Source organism: Vanellus vanellus (genome assembly GCF_965231255.1).
Source record: "Vanellus vanellus genome assembly, chromosome: 2".
Taxonomy (NCBI): Eukaryota; Metazoa; Chordata; class Aves; order Charadriiformes; family Charadriidae; genus Vanellus; species Vanellus vanellus.
Genome location: NC_138906.1, coordinates 76,486,627 through 76,504,446, shown reverse-complemented (window position 1 = coordinate 76,504,446; position 17,820 = coordinate 76,486,627). Strand labels below are relative to the sequence as shown.

Here is a 17,820-nt window from a genome sequence, read left to right as displayed (position 1 = left end):
CTTTAGGGGCTGTATCAGTTGCACTGTTCTCTGTGTCCTTCAAAAGGCCGACAAAGTCAGCAACTAAACTCCAAAATCATCTTTTTGAGTACATATTGTGCTAATGTTATTCTTGGAGATGTCAGGGCACTCTCTAACAATGTTTTCCAGGGGCTTACTGGTGCATTTTTTTAGGCTGATTTGTGGACCCTCAGCTTGAATGTTCATCTACTTTCCTATTCCATGCAGTTTACCCTAGAATTCATTACAGTCAAAAGTCATGCTGTAGGGACAGTCCCAGACCTAGCAGGGAGGGAAGACCCTCTTTGTGAAGAGGTGGTGATGAATAGTCGCACTTCTGACTGTCCCCGTTCGTGCTTCATCCCACTGCAGGCCGTGGCAGCCTCATTTGATGCGTGGCTTTGCCTCCCACTCTAGCTCATGTCTTAGCGGAACATCCTGTCTGCTTCTGATGCCATTTTCATTTCCGTGACAACTATTCTCATTTCTTGGCTTTCTAGGTAAGCATTGGTAAACTACAAATTGATGGCAGCAGTGAAGTGTGCTGTTATTTCCCTTGCAGATACGGGCAACAGTTTTTCCTCATGATTTTTCTGTTCGGGAAAGTTTGAAGAGTTTACACCCCAGGCTGTTTTCTACAGTATAAATAAACTAGTCCACAGATCTGTTCTAAACTGCAAGTTACCTTATGCTTGCAAATTTAGTTCATAATCTTGATGTTTATTGAAATACTAGAAGATAGATTCACAGCAGTTTGTTGTTTGTTTGGGTTTTGTTAAATGCTTTAGATTGTAGAGCATGAAAGAGTATGTAGTGCTACAATGATAACTGTTCTCTGATGATTTCAATTCTGCCAGTTTCCGATGTGGATAAGTCAGTAGCGTTGGAGTTTGTTTTGCAATACTGGGGCTCAATCTCATAATTAAATGGGTTGCATGAGGAAATACCTAGTTTTTATAATTGTTATCTGCTAGCCAGTGTATTATTTAAACTTGAGAGAAATGTGTTGCTGTTCTCTTTAGACGTCCTTTTCATGTTACTCTCCGTTATCCTGTCCTCTCTTTCCACCACTCCCTCCCCACGCATTCTCGCTGCCCTGCTTGGTCAGCAGCAGCACTCAGGAACTGATCCAGCCGAAAGCTAACCCAGTGCACCCTGCAAAAATGTTTGGCTTGTTCCTGCTGCTAAATGGATGTTGTCAGGTTTTGCGGGGGTTTTGGCATGTCTTCATTTGTTTATGTCGGTTTATTACTCATTTCTTGCTACTTAGTCATAAGTTGATATTTCTGCCCAAATAATGAGCCCAGAGTACAAAAACACTAATACTTTTTCCCAGATATTCTGCGATAGTTGAACTATACAGCATGTTTTTTGTAAATTTGGGTTAGGATTCCAGTTGTCTTACGGAAGTCTGGGAAAGGAAAGGAAAGTCAAATGGGATAAAAACACTGATGATGGTAAATAGTTTTAAACTGTGATTTGGTTTAACTTTGGAAGCTCTTGTGGAATTTTTCAGCAGATGTATCAGTGGAGGGAGGGAAGGTACCAAGGAAACCAGCTGCCCTGTTCCTCAATTAGACAGAAATACCTGCAATGAGTGAATTGTTTCTGATCTGGCAGACAAGACACAGAAGAAAAAGAGCAGTGGAGGGAAACAAATCTTAATTTTCATGTTATATAAACTAGATTGGTACTTAAGTATCAATAAGTAATTCAGTATGTGCCTGCTTGCCTAGATCACAGGGGTGCGGTGAGGTTCATGGAAGGTTCTTAGCTGATTTTCCTCAACTTGCCAGCTAAATGGAGTGCCAGTCTGCTGGCAAGAACAGTTGAGCCCAAGGACAGATGTGTGGCAGACTTCTTCCCCCTTGTAGCAGGGGTGAACTTGGATGATACATTTGCGGTGTTGGCCTCATCTGAGGCAGCATATGAACATTCTGCTGCTTGCTTGTAGTCTCTTATCTGGTTTGAAAGGACAGAGGAAAAAAAAGGGGGGGGTAATCCTCTTTTTTTTTTTTTTTTTTTTTTTTAACAAAACACTACATTCGTTCTTTTTGAAATTTCAGTAAGCGTATAATGTTGTTTAAGAATTAATGAAAAAGTAAGATCATCACACTGCAGCACTTTTGTTAATTATAATGATTCAAAAGAACATCTTGAAGATAAATTCCCATGAGATCTCCATAGTATTTTAACTGAGCTGTGGGGGGAAATATCTGATAGTGTGGTATCTTCTGTGATGAAGCTATATTGGAAAAGTCCTCTACCACAGTAATTAAAAATGGACCAAGTGTTTGGGTTTGTAAATCACCAATATGTTGATGTATAGATAATAACAGAATAGAAAACTATAAGCAATATCTTTTTCATTTAACAGATGACCTTATGGCAATGTACTAGTGATATAGCAACATATGCTGAGATCAAATGGAGATGAAGAGTTTATTATAACTCTGTATATGAAACTCCCAGTGACAGAGAATGCTACCATTCTTAGCATACAATAAACCTGAAATCTTTGTTGTTACTAACTTCCACTTTTTGGCATCAATAGAAACTTTCATGTTTTAGGATCTTATAAGGTAAAATTAATTTTAGATAGAAAATTTTTACTTTTCAATAGATTTCCAACTTTATATCACTAAGAATAATTCTATGTATACAGCTTTGATGCTGAGCAAAATAGGGTTGCTCCTGTGTTAAGATATTATTTTAAAATCCTGACATTTACATTAGATGTATGTGTACATGATAGGAAGGGTTCTGATGTATGGTATGAAACTGCAAAATATTGGTAAAATATATGGCAAGTAATGAGTGAAGTCTTGTATGAAGATGAAATTTCTCTGCATTATCCAGTATGGCTCTCCTGAGTATTTCTTTTGATCCCCAGCAGGTTTTAATTGGAAGGGCACTTTTGAAACGTGACTTTGAGAGCAATCTTGTTTATAAACAGAAATAAACAGCAGAGGTTTAAGGCTTCTTTTTTTTTTTTTTTCCAACTCTTTCTGAAATCACATCAATACAGGTCTTGTTATTCAAGGTACCCTCCAAATTTGCTAGTCTTTAAGCAAGCAAGTCTCAGAGGTATTTCACTTACTATGATACATTTCTTATACGGACTATCACATTTGTCTGTTTCTCTTTTTTACTGTAAGCCAGCAATCTTGTCATGTTTCAAGCCTTTTAGTCTGTCATTTGTTATATGTACAATGTATTCATGCACATGATAAATCTTTTCTGGTTTCTTATGGCATGCTCGTTTCCCCACTAATACTTTAATTGACTTTGTAACTTACACTACATTTCACTCTCTTATTTTTTTTGTCTAATCCTCTTCTCTTTTTTTTTTTTATCACTGGAAAAATAATTTGTGTTTAGCATCTGTAACTATGAGAACTTTAGCGTTTTACTTTGCATTTCTAATACCGTTCTTTATCTGTTTTAGCATCTCCCTGTATTCTTCCCAGTGTTCTTTACTTCCTATTTTCTTGTAAGTATAGCATATTCTATTTTTCCCCTCAGTTCTTATTGATCTGTTTAACCATGTGGAGTTAATTGAAGCTACATCTCACTCCTGAAGAAAATCATTCAATTACTGTATAAGTTTAGTTCCATTTATATACCCTTTCCTTATGACTGGGGTGTCTTTCTATTTGTCTAACCAGTATTTAATGCAATACCTTTTTACGTAACACATTTATCTAAAATTGCCCAGCATTCATCTTGGTAGAAATAAAAATTCGATTCCATTTGCTGATACTGTTCTGTTTCTATTTTCTTTACTCTCTTTGTTTAGTGGTCGGAATCTGACTTGAACAGGTGGGTCCCTGGCAGGCTTCAGGAAACAACCAGTTGTGTAATTCATCTATCATTTTGTTTCATCTATGACATGTTTTCAATGGTTTCCAAATTAAAATTGAGCTCCCAATTGTGACTAGTTATGTACTAGTCACATTATTTTTGTGTACACAATCTTTGCTTTACTTAATAGTAATTCTTCTGTCTTTTATGTAGTGACTTCCTCTGATATTTTTGGCTTCTCTGTGTATTCTTAATGGCAGGATTTAGTATTTTAGGAGTCTACTGTATCTAAAGATGTTTAAAGCCCATCACCCACGAACCACCTCTTAGTAAATGTAAGTCCAAGCACAGCTTTATGAACTTCCCACTGAACATCTAAGGCTTCAACATTGGACTTGTGATTGCACCAATTGGAATTCCAACAATTCCCAAGCCAAAAATACAAGTCGAGATTTTTAATTTTTTTTCCTCTGCTTTCTCAAATTACCAGGTTGTGGACCCAAGTCCTTCCATGCACTTGCAGTGATAATGTTTTTTTTAAAAATCTACAAATTTACTTTTGAACTATGATCACACCAGTATGACTCTGTGAAAAGATGTACTCCTACCTCCACATAGGAAAGTAAGGTTTCTTTGACTACTACCAGCTATACAAACTATAAAATTCTCTCTGAGGCCACTGCACACTGTGATTTAAAGCATCAAATATGATATATTTTGTTCTTAGGTTTGCGTAGCAACAGGCATTATGGTACCTATATAAGCCTTCCCTGTTTTTGGCATGGTTGATAGTAGCTAAGTCCTGCTCTCTGAGGCAGATCTTCACTGGTTTGTCTTTTTAAACCTGTTCTGAAATTTGCCTTAAACCACATTGTGTTTTTTTTCTCTGCCACATCTGTAACTTTGTAATTTCTTGATTTATTTTTTCCCCCTCCTTCAGAATTTCAGCCTCCTGTTATTAGTTTTGGTAGTTTTTTAGAGGCTGTGGTTTCATATTAATATATTGATGCTGCTGAAACATTATGTCCCACTTAAATATCACATAGTGCTTATTCTGTTGCTTCCTTAGCTGTCTCTTCTGACTAGAAATAGTATGAATATTGCTACTTGTACTTTAATCTAGATACATTTAATTTCTGGAAAGAAAAAATCCAGTACTTTTTAAAAGCAGATTTTTACAGGGGAAAGTAGCTTTTGGGGACTGGGACCACCTGTAACTAATAATCCTGGCTTCTATACTGACTTGCTCTATAGCCTGAGGGAAGCCACTTCAGCAGCTCCGCATCATTTTCTATGCATGGCAGCATGTGTTAACTACTTAATTAGTGCTTTATGGAGTTATCAGTTTAGGTTTTTTGTCTGTGAGATTTTTCACTTTGATAGACTGTTCTACTTCATTGACTGTTGTCATATTTATAAAAGCCTAAGGTCTTAAAGAGAAGCTGATTGCTTTCCTTAGGAATATGAAGAGTATGAACCCAAACACAGCCCACGCATGTGCGATCCATCCTGCTGTGTAAGGGCAGCTCCTGCATCCAGTTCCTCCCAGCTGCTGGCTGAGATGGGAGCATTGCCTTCTCTGTTCACTACTTTCAGCTCTGGGTATTTTCTCATGATTTACCTTGGACGTCGTTTTTTGATTTGCTTTTTTACCACTATATTCTCAATTTCAAAATTTGATGAAAACATTTTCTTATGATGGCCATTTTTTCCAAGACTCACGGCCATGTTCAAGATCTTTGCTATCTCTGCAAATCCCACAACGTGGAGAACTGTACCATTTGTACTGAAGTCAAGCTGTGAGGCAAGATGATGTGGAGACAAATGCCTCCTGTGTTTTCTAGTAGTTGCCTGCGGTGATACAGGACAAAGCCTAATTGAGGAGGGTATCATGTAAGTTTTCCTCATGCAAAGCATCTGATCCAAGTCTTTTACTCTCAGAAGTCTCCTAGTGTTGACTATAGGACTTTCTCTGGGTTTTTTGGTTTGGGGTGGTTTTTTGAGGGTTGGTTTTTTTTTGGTTTGGTTTTTCATTTTGTTTGTTTGCTTGGGGCAGCAGTGGTGTTATTTTTGTTTGTTCATTATTATTATTATTTAATATAGGGAGAATAAGGAATTCTGGGTATTCTCCAGTTCAAGCACGTCCTCACATAACTTCTGATCCTAGCTAGTATTGCCAAAAGCAAGAAGGAGAAATCAGTTTCAGCCTGAGAACACAGGTTGTATTTACTTACTCCTTTCCATCATACCTCATTTCAGCTCTTGCCAGTAGATATTTGGGATTTATTCCTCTCCAACAATAAAGGACAAATTTGGCAAGGGGATATGCTGTTCTGAATCACTTTTTCAGTTCAGAGTATCTAACTATGCAGCATCTGTTGCATGGGATACCCAAAGATACCTTTCATCATCCTGCTTTTAATGTGGGATTATTTTCCCAGAATATTGGGAAAACCGGGGGAGAGATTGCCTCTAGAACAATTTGTGAATGCTTCTTTAGATGTGGTGTAAATAGCAGTTGCGTGTTTTGCCTAAAGGCAGGGTATTTCAGAAATCTTGGCTCAAATTCTTGACCCTCCAAGTGGAGACTACTCTCTGTTGAGTACCTCTGAGTCAAAAGTAAGAACCTGCTTGGCACATGCGTGGCTGAATGTGCCGTTCATCTCTAAAAGATACCCTAAAGACTCAAGAGACTCCTCCTTTGTGCTTCCCCTTCCCACCCCAGCCAGTTACTTCTGTCAAGGTCAGTAGTTTCTGATAAGGGGGTGCTGCTGCAGAACGGATTGCCTGTGTTAGTAGCAGCCAGCAAGGTTCTGTATTGCAGGCTACCCAAGTACAGGGTATAGCTGGCCCTGTTAAGGCGCACAGCTGCATGCACTTGCGTACTAGAAGATGGCCTCTCTGCTGCAAGCTCATATGGCTTCAGGTAATCTATTCATTGGCCGGCTCTTAATGAAGCTGTTGCTGAATGTTCGAGGCATCTTCTATTAATGACGGATGTCAGGGAGCGGCTGGAAAGGCGCTCTCTTTGAGGTAGATCTGTAAAAACAGAGATGCTTCTTCCCAGCAGGGATGCTCACTCCAGATACTCAGAGCCCTCAAGAGCTTGGGGTCACCTGTAATAAAGCTCAATACATACACATCCGTGTCCTGAAACTCTGAAAGCCCTCTAGCCCTCTTTGCCTACTGCTCTTCTGCATTGCAATGCCAAATGTTTCTGTGGGCAGTTGTGAATGGAGTTCTTGCAAACTCTGGTATTTAAAGCCTCATCTATGTGATAAGAGTGAAATGTGAATACTTATTGACATGTTGCTTTCAAAAAGAAGGTAAATGAAAGAATTCTGCCAACATAGTGATGCTATGGCCATCTATCTAAATCTCATTAATAATTTAGCTAAAATGATTTAGAAAGGTTTTATGTCTTTACAAGAATTATGTCACATGTACATAGCACGTGTATGATCCTGTCTATACAGGAAACTGCCTGGGATGTCTTTTGGCAGTATCTGTTCTAGGGTAGCCTTACATTACTGCGCTCTTATTCCCCATCAAGAGAGCCATTTTTTTGGATCACTTTGAAGATTGGATTAAATTGCAGTGAAGTGCTCTTAATACAAAATGTGTTCACCTAAAGAGTTAGTGTGAAATAGCTGGATATACTTTGAGTTTAAACCTTAACCTATTTTGCTATAGCTTTCCTCTATAGACGAGCCCCAAGAGATGTCCTTACTTAGCTCTCAAATTTGAGAGCATTTGGAATGAATGCTGCGGTATCATAATGTGCAGGTCCAAGAATATCAAAGGACAAGATAGGAGAGTTCTTCCTTATGAAATGTTTCCAGTGTTAAAAGACCCAAAAAAGGAGTCTGTAACTTGGGGAAGGCTTTTCTTATTTGTATTGATTTCTGGGGAAAAAGAAACACAACTATCTCTTTGCTTCTCCCATCAAATACTTTGGTGCATGCTACAGTGAAATATGGCTAGGATTACTTGATTGGAGTAATATCAGAAGGGCACGGGATTTTTTTTTTTTCCTTTTTTTTTCCTGCAGTCACCTTGAATAACAGCTAAAATGGTGAGAATGATCATGTGCACTGTTTTTCTGTTTGTCAGTAGCATCTTAACTATAGATTCAATGGAAGAAAATCACTACAAAATGAGTCTAAAACTGAAGTGGAAGGAGAGAAGAGAGCAATCCTAATTTATCTTCATGCCGTGGTAAAGAAGAAAAAGAATTTGCTTATTTGAGGAATGTTTGTTTATATATTTCCAGTGAAATAATAAGAATGGAGATGTATTTAGAAAGCTTTTTGCAATTGTTAAGAGGGGGCATTTTTTTTCCACTGTAAGACAGCACGTCTTATGCATAAAAATGCAGAGTTCCTTCTTGAAGGTAGTAAAACTTCATCAGACTTTTTAAAACCTTTGTTGCCAAATTACATGAATAATATTACCCTTGTTGTTTTTATGGGCATGGTCTTAACCATGGTCTTAAATGTTAGGTCTAGTACCTTGTTATTCACATCTTTTTAAGGGATGTAAACTTTCTTTTATTTCCACTTACATGACAAAGTAGTCAGACTAAGGTAAACCTATTTAACTTGAAAATGGGGAGATGCTGTTTTCTATTGTAATGATTGTCTACTTTCAGTACTAGGATTTTATGTTCTGATGAGTTGCGTTTTTGGTTGGCATTAAGAGTTTATCTTTACATGGACGCTTATGCTCTGAGAAGGAAAGACATTCAAAAGCAAAAATAATTAAATAGCTTATAACATATGTCCAGTGCAACCAGTAACGCTGCCATCTTCCTAACAGTATCATTGTAAACATGTAAATGTATTTGATTGATGATGTAAGTAATCAAAGAAACAGAGAAAACTTTCTACAGAAGGAAAAAAATGGCTACTACATTACTCTAAATGTGGTATGGCAGCCAAGATGAAAACTGGTGTAGGATTGAAAAACTCTTATTTGAGTAGAGAAATATTACCAAGGGTACACATGTATCCGTGTGTTTCTCTCCTCGTGTTAATTTTGTCCACAACAATAGTGTCCTGTAAGAAACGTAGATTTTACAGGAGCAATGTTTCAAAATGGCATTTAAAATTAACATCTACACAAAATAAAAGGAAAAGAGGAATTAAAGGCACGAGAAAGTGGCTTTCTTAGGAATTGAAAATAGATGTTGACAACCAAGCCTGCCAGCCACTGCAGGACTGTTCGCTGCTGAGTTGTAGTTACCTGTTGCTGATGTTCCGCCAGGTCCTACCACAATTTCCCTGTTAGTCTGTGCTTAAAAACTACATTCTTCATGTATTTTTAAAAACAACAGAAGGTGGCTGAACAAACAGCTAATTGGTTCCCTGTGTGACTATTTCCTAGAAACAGGATCAAGAAGTGGTTAATTTTATTTGAAAAGATAAAGTCAGTGCACACACACCCCCTCCCAACAGTAAGAGCTGCGAGGAGGTTTCAACACCAGCGGCAGAGCATTACAGCGATCAGCAGCCCATAATTTGAAGAAGTATCACCCTTTCCCCACCCCTTTCTCCTCCCAGGCGTCTTCGGGCATGCCTGCTCTGATGCTGGGGTTTGCGCAGCTTATTCTTACTATGGGTAGCACTGGTGTTTTGTGCGCTGCATCAGTAGAACACCGAATTCTGGAAGGATGTAAGTGTATCTTTCTTTCAGAAACGACTTATACCTTCTGAATGCTCTTTTACAAACACAGAGCAAAACAGTATTTTAGGTGAAATGTACAATAAATTCAGTTTTGTTTTTCTTCTTACTAATATTTATAGTAACATTCAAAGGAAGCTGGAACCTTTGTTTGATTCTAAAATGTAAGTGCTGTAAATACAGATACTCAGACAAAAAAGCAAGCAGATATATAGAGTCACTTTTTGGAGCACGTAAGGTTTTGATAGTTTTTTTGGAACCATCATTTTGAATTTCTATAATCTGTGCCAATACACTGCAATTTTAAGAAATATTTGCTGTGCAATTGCTGAAGCAGAGGTGGAAAAATTACTGGAAGCTATTATATATTATGTTTGCATTGCGGCATCACTGCCTGGGTTTGGTGTCTTACTGTGTGAAATATTTGATGTAGTGCAGAGTTAAGACTGGAAGAGCTTAACAGTGTTTACAGTTAGAGCTTTCTAGCACATATCAACATGTAGCAAATACCACTGTTTGTAGGCAAAAAGGGAACATGAGGCAACCTGCACTGGACAATTGATGTCAGGTCTTATGGATAATATATACAGGGAACTATAAAGCAGTGAAAGTATAGAAAGGACTTTGGAAAAAATGCAACTTACTTCTAGCACTGATTCTTTTTCTTTTTTTAAAATTTTTTTCCTAGTCAGTTTTGCAGATCATATTTTTCCCTCTCCAGTACTTGAGTTGTAATCAGTTACAATTACAGCATTATTTTTGCAGTTAACACTTTAAGAAATTGTTGTTGCTCATGTTTTTTCATTTGCTTGTTCAAGTGGGACGCTTCTCATTAACCATTTCGTCACCTAGTGTAGGAGTGGACATGGTTGGTGCGTGAGGGTACAGCAAAGGTGCAAGGGAGGGTCCCCAAAGCTCCTTGTGAGCACTGCAGACATACCTGAAAATACCGAGTGATTTCATAATTCAAATGAGAGATTGCTTTCAGTGCAGATGAATGCCAAGTAATAAGGGGACAAAACAGACTTCTATGTAAAACTATGCCTATAGCAAAACATAAAACCATGCCTGGACAATGACTGGTTCTTGACTACCTGTTACTGCTCAGGAAAAGGGCATTGGGTTTATTTTGGGTAGTTTGCTGCAAACGCCTGCTCAGCACTTGTTTAAAAAAAAAAAAAAAAAGACATCATTATGGAAAAGGAGTAGAGGACAAGAGAAAGCTTGAATATGCCATGTTATAAATCCCCATCTTGAATACTATGTGCCATTTTGGAACCTGTTCCAAAATTTAGTAGAAGAGGAAGAGGCATGGAGAAGAACGATGGGCTTGGACTGGCTTCTGGGAGAAGAAAGGGTAAATAAGACTGAGACTAATCAATCTGGAGAAGGGATGTGATGAAAGGGACAAAGAAAGTTAAGATGTAAGTTCTGCAACTTACTGCAAAAAGATACTTTTGAAGACAAAACCATAGTGGTTTTGAACGTAAACTGGACAGTCCCATGGGGGATAAGGATTTAACTATATGGTTTGGGTGCACCCTATGGTTCTGAGCATGAAAATTTTAGGAATTTCTACATTTCTCGTGGCTGGAGTTGGCTGGAGATACTCAGACAGCATCGTTCACACCTCGCATCTTCTTATGCTCATTCCTCAGACATCCATCCTAAGCCTTTCAGAAATGGCATACTCTGTCAGGCAAACCTTTGGATTAATGCCGCCACAAGTACATGCGTACTGGCAAAGATGCGTACGCAAGAGGCTTGGCTGTCATTAGAGCACCTGGTTGGATGCATCCCCAGTATTGTTGCAGGGAGGGGGAGTGTTTGTACTCGAGGCTTGCTATGGGAGCTAAACTGAACTTCTCCAGAATTTGGGAGAAAGTAACAGTGGGGCATGGATGGCTTAGAGAGGAGCTTGGGATTGTAACTTTTAGTTTGTTGTGAAGTTGTGTGTTACTTGTTTTGTTTGTAACTGTTTATCTAGATGTCTGGCATCGTGCATTTTAACTGTTATCCCCCTCATATTTTGGAGAGGTGGCTTTTTTCTGTCCTCTGCCAGTGGAATGGGGGTGATGATACCTTTGCTGGTCTGCCCCTCTTCCAACTTCTGTATTTTGTGTCGTTCTTCCTCTTGAATAAGACCAGTTCCTTTCTTATCTGTGGCCCATAGCTTTTTTTTTTTCTTCTCTAAGAGCAGCTGCATGAAAATGGTGACTGTTATCAAGTTTTGATCGGCAGCTGCAAAACCAAGTAGTCCTCTTAATTTCATTTTACATCTGTATGGTGAAGCTTTGCGCAGTAGAATTATGTCTTCACGTTTGAAAAAATCACATTAATTAACAGTTTGCAGTTGGAACTACCTCTTAAAAGAAAAACATAGTTCTGCATTAGTTGACAATATCCAGTGTAAATTCTCTTTTTTCCAAGCCCTTGTTGTTTCTGGAAGGCTCAGCTTGCAAGGAGGGGGCTGTGGTGGTGGTTTTGTCTTTGATATGCTTTTGCCATTAACGTATTAAAAAGCAGAACTGCTTTTGGTTTGTTATGACATTTCTATTTTAAAATTGTAAAATATAGTTGTAAGCAACCTGAAAATAAGTAACCTCAATGCAAAATTTTCATGTGAGGAAATCTGTGGCAATACAGTTAATTCTCTCTGGCGCTATTTCTTTTACTTTCATCCTCATTTGCTGCAGCACATGTCCAAGACAGTCCAGTGATGCGACCCTTGCCTATTTATATGTAGCATGAAGTACTGCTTTATGTCTCCGAGTTGTATCTTCACTCTTGAGGACCAAATGTCAAAAGAAAGAGCCCCCTATGATTTAAGGTGTAGAAAGTCACAAATTTACAGTGATAATGACAAACAGTAATTAATGTATTTTAACTCTGTTGGTGCCATTTTCTAATCTGTACCAGCTGGCCAAAAGTCCCTCTGCAGAGGTACGGTTTCTAAAGCAGACAGGTTTTTGATTCCAATCTAAGTATCCTAAAAGTGTGTTTGCAAGATTGGATGTAGGAGACTTCTTCCGCTGAACTGCAGCTGTCCCTTGTTTGTGGTTTGAAACTGCAGCTATTGACAAGTGCAGACAGAGTTTATATAAAAACTCAGAAGGTTTCTTGCCAATTCAATAAGCATGAAAAGTGGTGTGTGGTGTTTACATCTTGGTCTCTCTTGCCAAAAGTTTTGTGTCTCAAAGTGTATAATCATTTGCTCTTACATCTCAAAAGTAATTTTCTGGTATTTGAGTACGTCTGTGGAAGTATGAGTCGTGGGAAAAGATCTACTCAAAGCTCTAACACAACTTTACTGACTTTTTTTTTTTATTTGGCTTAGCCTTATCTATTGTGCTCTCCTCGTTCTCCACGTTTTTCACTATGGCTAGGACAGAAGCCATAAAATCTTAAATCAGGGTTTAGAAATCGGAGGTGTTGATTTCAGTTGTTTTAATTTACCTTTCCTATGGAAAAACAAACCATTGTGGCCAGTGATAACATTTCATCCCTGTTCCTAATGAAATATGGGGCAACAGTGGTGTTCCTGCAAATTCCCTATAAAGGGAAATCTTTTAAAGGAATGTAATCAACATGGTGTGGTTTAGAAGGGAAAAGTATCGAAAGCATCCCTCATCAATTTCATGTTTGGTATGAATCAAATTTTTATTTATTCTGCTGAAATGTAAAAGGGAATCTGATAAGCTGTGAAAAATTTAGGAATAAATGTGAAACTTCTGTGACAATATGAAATATTAATTTTTCTGTTTCATTTTGTTCACCTCTGTTGTCTTTGAGACTGATAACAAACTGAATTCGATTTCTTACTCTTCACTTTAAACAATTGAAAAATCTTTAGTTTTTAACTTCTTCACAAAGAGTGATATGGTAGGAGGATTAAATCACTACTGCAACAAGAAAGACTTAAAAAAGTAAAATAAAACCTTATTATTTTATCACTCCTTTGACAGACTTGCTTAATTAATCATAATAGATTTATAATCAAAGATTTATTTATTTTAAAATATCTGATATAAAGACTTCACCTATATCTGAAGGAAGTTTCTGAAATATAAATAGAAAAATGTATAATGTTCTAAATTTTAATTTTCGTTAGTCTTTCTCTTAATATCTCTCATGCTTCATACAGGTCAAATTAAGAAACATTTGAATACAATTAAAATGTGGAGATATAGGATAAATGTTTGTATTATTATTTTTAACAACAAACAAACAAACAAAAACCCCTAAACAAAAAACCACCAACCCACACATAGCATTACATATTATCAGAACTTTAAAAATATAGCTTTTTCAGAAAGATAATGACAAATTAAGCAAAATCCATCAATGGCATTTAATTAACAACTTATTTATACATGGTTTAACTTTACTTTTTAAGACATCATATGCATGATGTTCTGAAGTACCTGTTTGTGAGATAAGAGCTGTGGATTTCCAGTAGATTTTAACAAAGTCTCAGGCCTTCATTTTCAGGAAAAAGCTTTTAAAACTTTCCTATCTTGGCCTGTAACACATTTTTCCAACATTTTAACCCTACTGTCCCTTCCCCCCACGCATACTCCATTACTTTAATCTGACAAATTTTATGGAGATTTTACATGGAGACTTTAACGTGCAGATGTATTATAGATCCAAGATGTTCTTATTTTCTCTTATGAATGCTAATTATGTGGTATTAGTTTCTAATGTGGAGTATAGAAAAACCTGGCCCTCTTGTGTCATGAGGAATGACCTGTTTACTTGTGTGCCTTCAAATTCTGTCTGTTTAAGTGACTGGGAACAAGCCCAGAAAGACACAATGCTCTATTTGCCAATTCTAATAGCAAAAATTGTTTAGACTTGAGAAATACCTCATTGTCTATGAATCCATTAAAATATCAGTCACTGCATGGGTCTCGTTTCCCTCTCACAGAAGTATAGGCTGTATTTCTTCATTTACATTTTCATTAAAGACTATTATGCTTTATATGATGTTGTCAATCACGTTCTTTATCTGTCTTATTGTAGGTCTCGTTTTCTTCTGTGTTAACTTTAGTGGCATTTGAAACAATAGGCTTCTGCTTTCTCTTTGCAATCTTGATGCTATTAGACACCTTAAAGATGTTGGAAAGGGAGAAAGCAGAGTGTTAACCTACTGAAGTGCACTGGTATTAGGAATGCTAAATAAACCTTTGCCTTCCTTCTAAAAATAAGCATATGATGATTGGTCGGTTTGGCTTGTTTCAAATGTATTTTCTCACAAACGTAAAATGAATTTGTGGGATCCCTTTGTCACTTTAATTTTGCTCTGTGCACAGTGTAACGTTTCAGTAACGTCCAGGGGACTGAGTTTCATATTTACTGTGTGTTCTTAATATGACTTGCGTGTTTTCATGCTAACTGGAATTTTGAAACTGCTGAGCTAATAACATGTAATTAATAAAATGTTATTTAAACTATTTCCAGGTACATCCACCTTTATGGAAGCATTAGCAGCCAATGGTACAACCAACATACAGACATCTGTAACAGGAGTGACAGCCAGTAAACGAAGGTTTATTGATGACAGGAGAGATCAACCTTTTGACAAAAGGCTACGTTTCAGCGTGAGACAAACGGAGAGTGCGTACCGGTACAGAGACATTGTTGTCAGGAAACAAGATGGATTCACACACATTTTGCTATCAACAAAATCATCTGAAAATAATTCACTAAATCCAGAGGTCAGAATAATTCTACTTTGGGGACGGAGGGAGGGTGCTGACGGAATTCTAAGTCTCAAGTTGTTGCTTGCAAGATGTTACACTTACAACTGACTTTAAGTGTAGTTCAGTTGAGTTTTAACTACGTTATCTGAACTTATAGATGTACTGTCTCTTATAAGACATGGCGATTTATGAAGTGCAACTTGAAACAAGCTTGAGCCTGAATTAAAGTTCTTTTTTTCTGAACTAGTTGCATGTGCCATCTGCTGTCCAAATTACAGAAACGTTGAATGAGTGCTTTAGTTACAGATAACATCCAATAGATCTTTTCCTAATGATTTCATTATCTTAGTCTAATTACTTTTTTGAAATGCAACGCTTCTAATACTCTCTCTTTTTAAACCTTCTTATTTGGGGATAATGAAAAAAGTGAATTTTTCTAATATGATGATTGAGTGGATCCTAAGGAAAAAATAAAGATGGCGAAGATTGAGATCTCATGGGGGAAGAGGGGAGGAGAACAGTATGCTACTTTTTAATGATGTAATAAAAAGATTCTAATGAATTTGGTTTTTTTCTTTCAGGTAATGAAGGAAGTCCAAAGTGCACTGAACACAGCAGCTGCAGATGACAGTAAACTTGTGCTGTTCAGTGCAGTCGGTAGCATTTTCTGCTGTGGTCTTGATTTTATTTATTTTATACGACGTTTAACAGATGATAGAAAAAAAGAAAGCACTAAAATGGCAGAAGCTATTAGGTATGTAAGATTCTCTTCAGTCATCTGAGTGGGTATTCATCATGTAGTCTGGCTTGGTTTATCTTTTTATGTCAAAAGCCTCCAGTTCGACAAGATCTCAGACATTCACCTGTTATGTGATATAGTGTGCAGCACTTCTTTATACACCCTGTCCCTTTCTATTTGGGTTGTCATTTTGTGCATCTCTATTTTTACTGCTAAAATTTAACTGTGAAAACTGGTAGTATGGTAATACTCCTCCAGTTGAAACCAATTTTGAAAGACTTTAACAGCCATAGAGTTTCAGGAAAACAAATTCAACACACAAATACAAGATGGGCATTGGATGAGTAGCTTAATATAGTACATTCAGAGCAGTGAAATGATGGATATTTTAGAGGAGTAGATTAATAGTAGTGAACATAATCCCAATGCTAGGTACAAAACCTAATGTTTAAACAAAATTAGTTGAATTATTAAAAACTAGAGGAATATATATGGACAAAAGTATGGATCTTGGAGACATGTTTTAACAGGAAAAACAAGTATCATTTGAACACTGGTTTTGAGGGCCTGGGCTCTTGTATGCTTCCCGAGTACCTATATTCCTTCAGAGACCTATGTTCCGTTGTCATTATCAATTTTCATGTCCCTAAAAAAGGCCTTGTAACATGTAAAGCCAGTTTCATTCGAGGCACAGTTGGCTCACAGAGATGATAATAGTTTTGGTTTTTTTTCAATCATTCAATCATATTTTTTTTTTTCAGTCATTCCATGTAGAAGCTGGTCATGCAGTGACTTCAGATGTGGCCAGGGAACAGAGGCTCTGAACACTGAGCTTCTGTGACTAGTTTAATTCAGGCACTTCCAGAAGCCTGATTTGCCACCTCTTATTTATTGTTAATAAAATGGATAAAAGTAACTTAAAACACCTACGAACTCTCCCCCTTCAAACATAATAATAGTATTTTTCATATATAGGCTAGATTTGGTCTTCTGGAATATTCAGACATTATTAAAATTTTCATCTCTGGATGGGTTGTTTTTATGATGACTTGCGTAAGATTGTTCCAGAAATTTTTTTGCATTCATTGATTACAGTTCACTAGAATGAGTTAAGAAGCATGATAACCTTTAGGGATGGATGCAATACAGTAAAAGTATCCTGTTTTGCAGAAATACAAAAACATGTAACACAGATAAAGAGCAATCTTTAAAACTACCACTAAATCCCCTTTTCTAAAATTTTGATAATAATCCCATATTTCAGCATCTAATACCAAAATGAGAAATCATCTGTCATTCAGAGCCAAGGAATGCTTTGCAGGTGCTGACAACTGTATGTTGTACATTGTATTCTCATTAGAATTTGTCATGTACTTGAAGTAAATATGGACAACTCATTTGTTATACGTGGTAGCTATTAACTGAGAAATACCTGCACCTTGACTTTTAGGTTTCAGAAGTGTCTACTTGGTCTAATACGTATGTACTTACACACACACTTACTTTTTGCTAAGACCTTTTACTGTTTGAGAACAGAGGAGCATGTAAGCATCCGTGCTTTGTGGGTACTAGAATGAATTGTCATTTTGTGTTGATAATGAGGATAAGAATATGCATTTGTAACTTAGTAGCATAGCACCCATAGCGTTATGACCAACCAAAAGAGGGACATGAGGAGGGGAAGTTTAAAGGTGTGTGGTAAGTGATAATGGAGCTCTACTGTGTATGGCTTGTTCATAATTTAAAAAGGCAGATTGATTTATTTAGAAAAGCTGTCTCCCAGAAGTCCAGAAATACTCCTTGAGCAAAGCATTAATGAGTTTCCTTATATTCATTTATACCTATACACCTTACACCTTCACTTAAAAATATAGATAGCTACCTTATACC

General features: G+C 37.1%; 1 protein-coding gene across 1 annotated transcript in view; it reads left to right on the top strand.

Annotated features, from left to right (window-relative positions):
* Positions 1–17,820, top strand: part of CDYL (chromodomain Y like) — a 101,722-nt gene that overhangs the window by 74,735 nt on the left and 9,167 nt on the right. The window contains exons 3-4 of the mRNA XM_082499006.1: positions 14,950–15,206; positions 15,773–15,945. Coding sequence (XP_082355132.1) covers positions 14,950–15,206; positions 15,773–15,945 — 430 coding nt within the window. The remainder of the gene's footprint in view (positions 1–14,949; positions 15,207–15,772; positions 15,946–17,820) is intronic.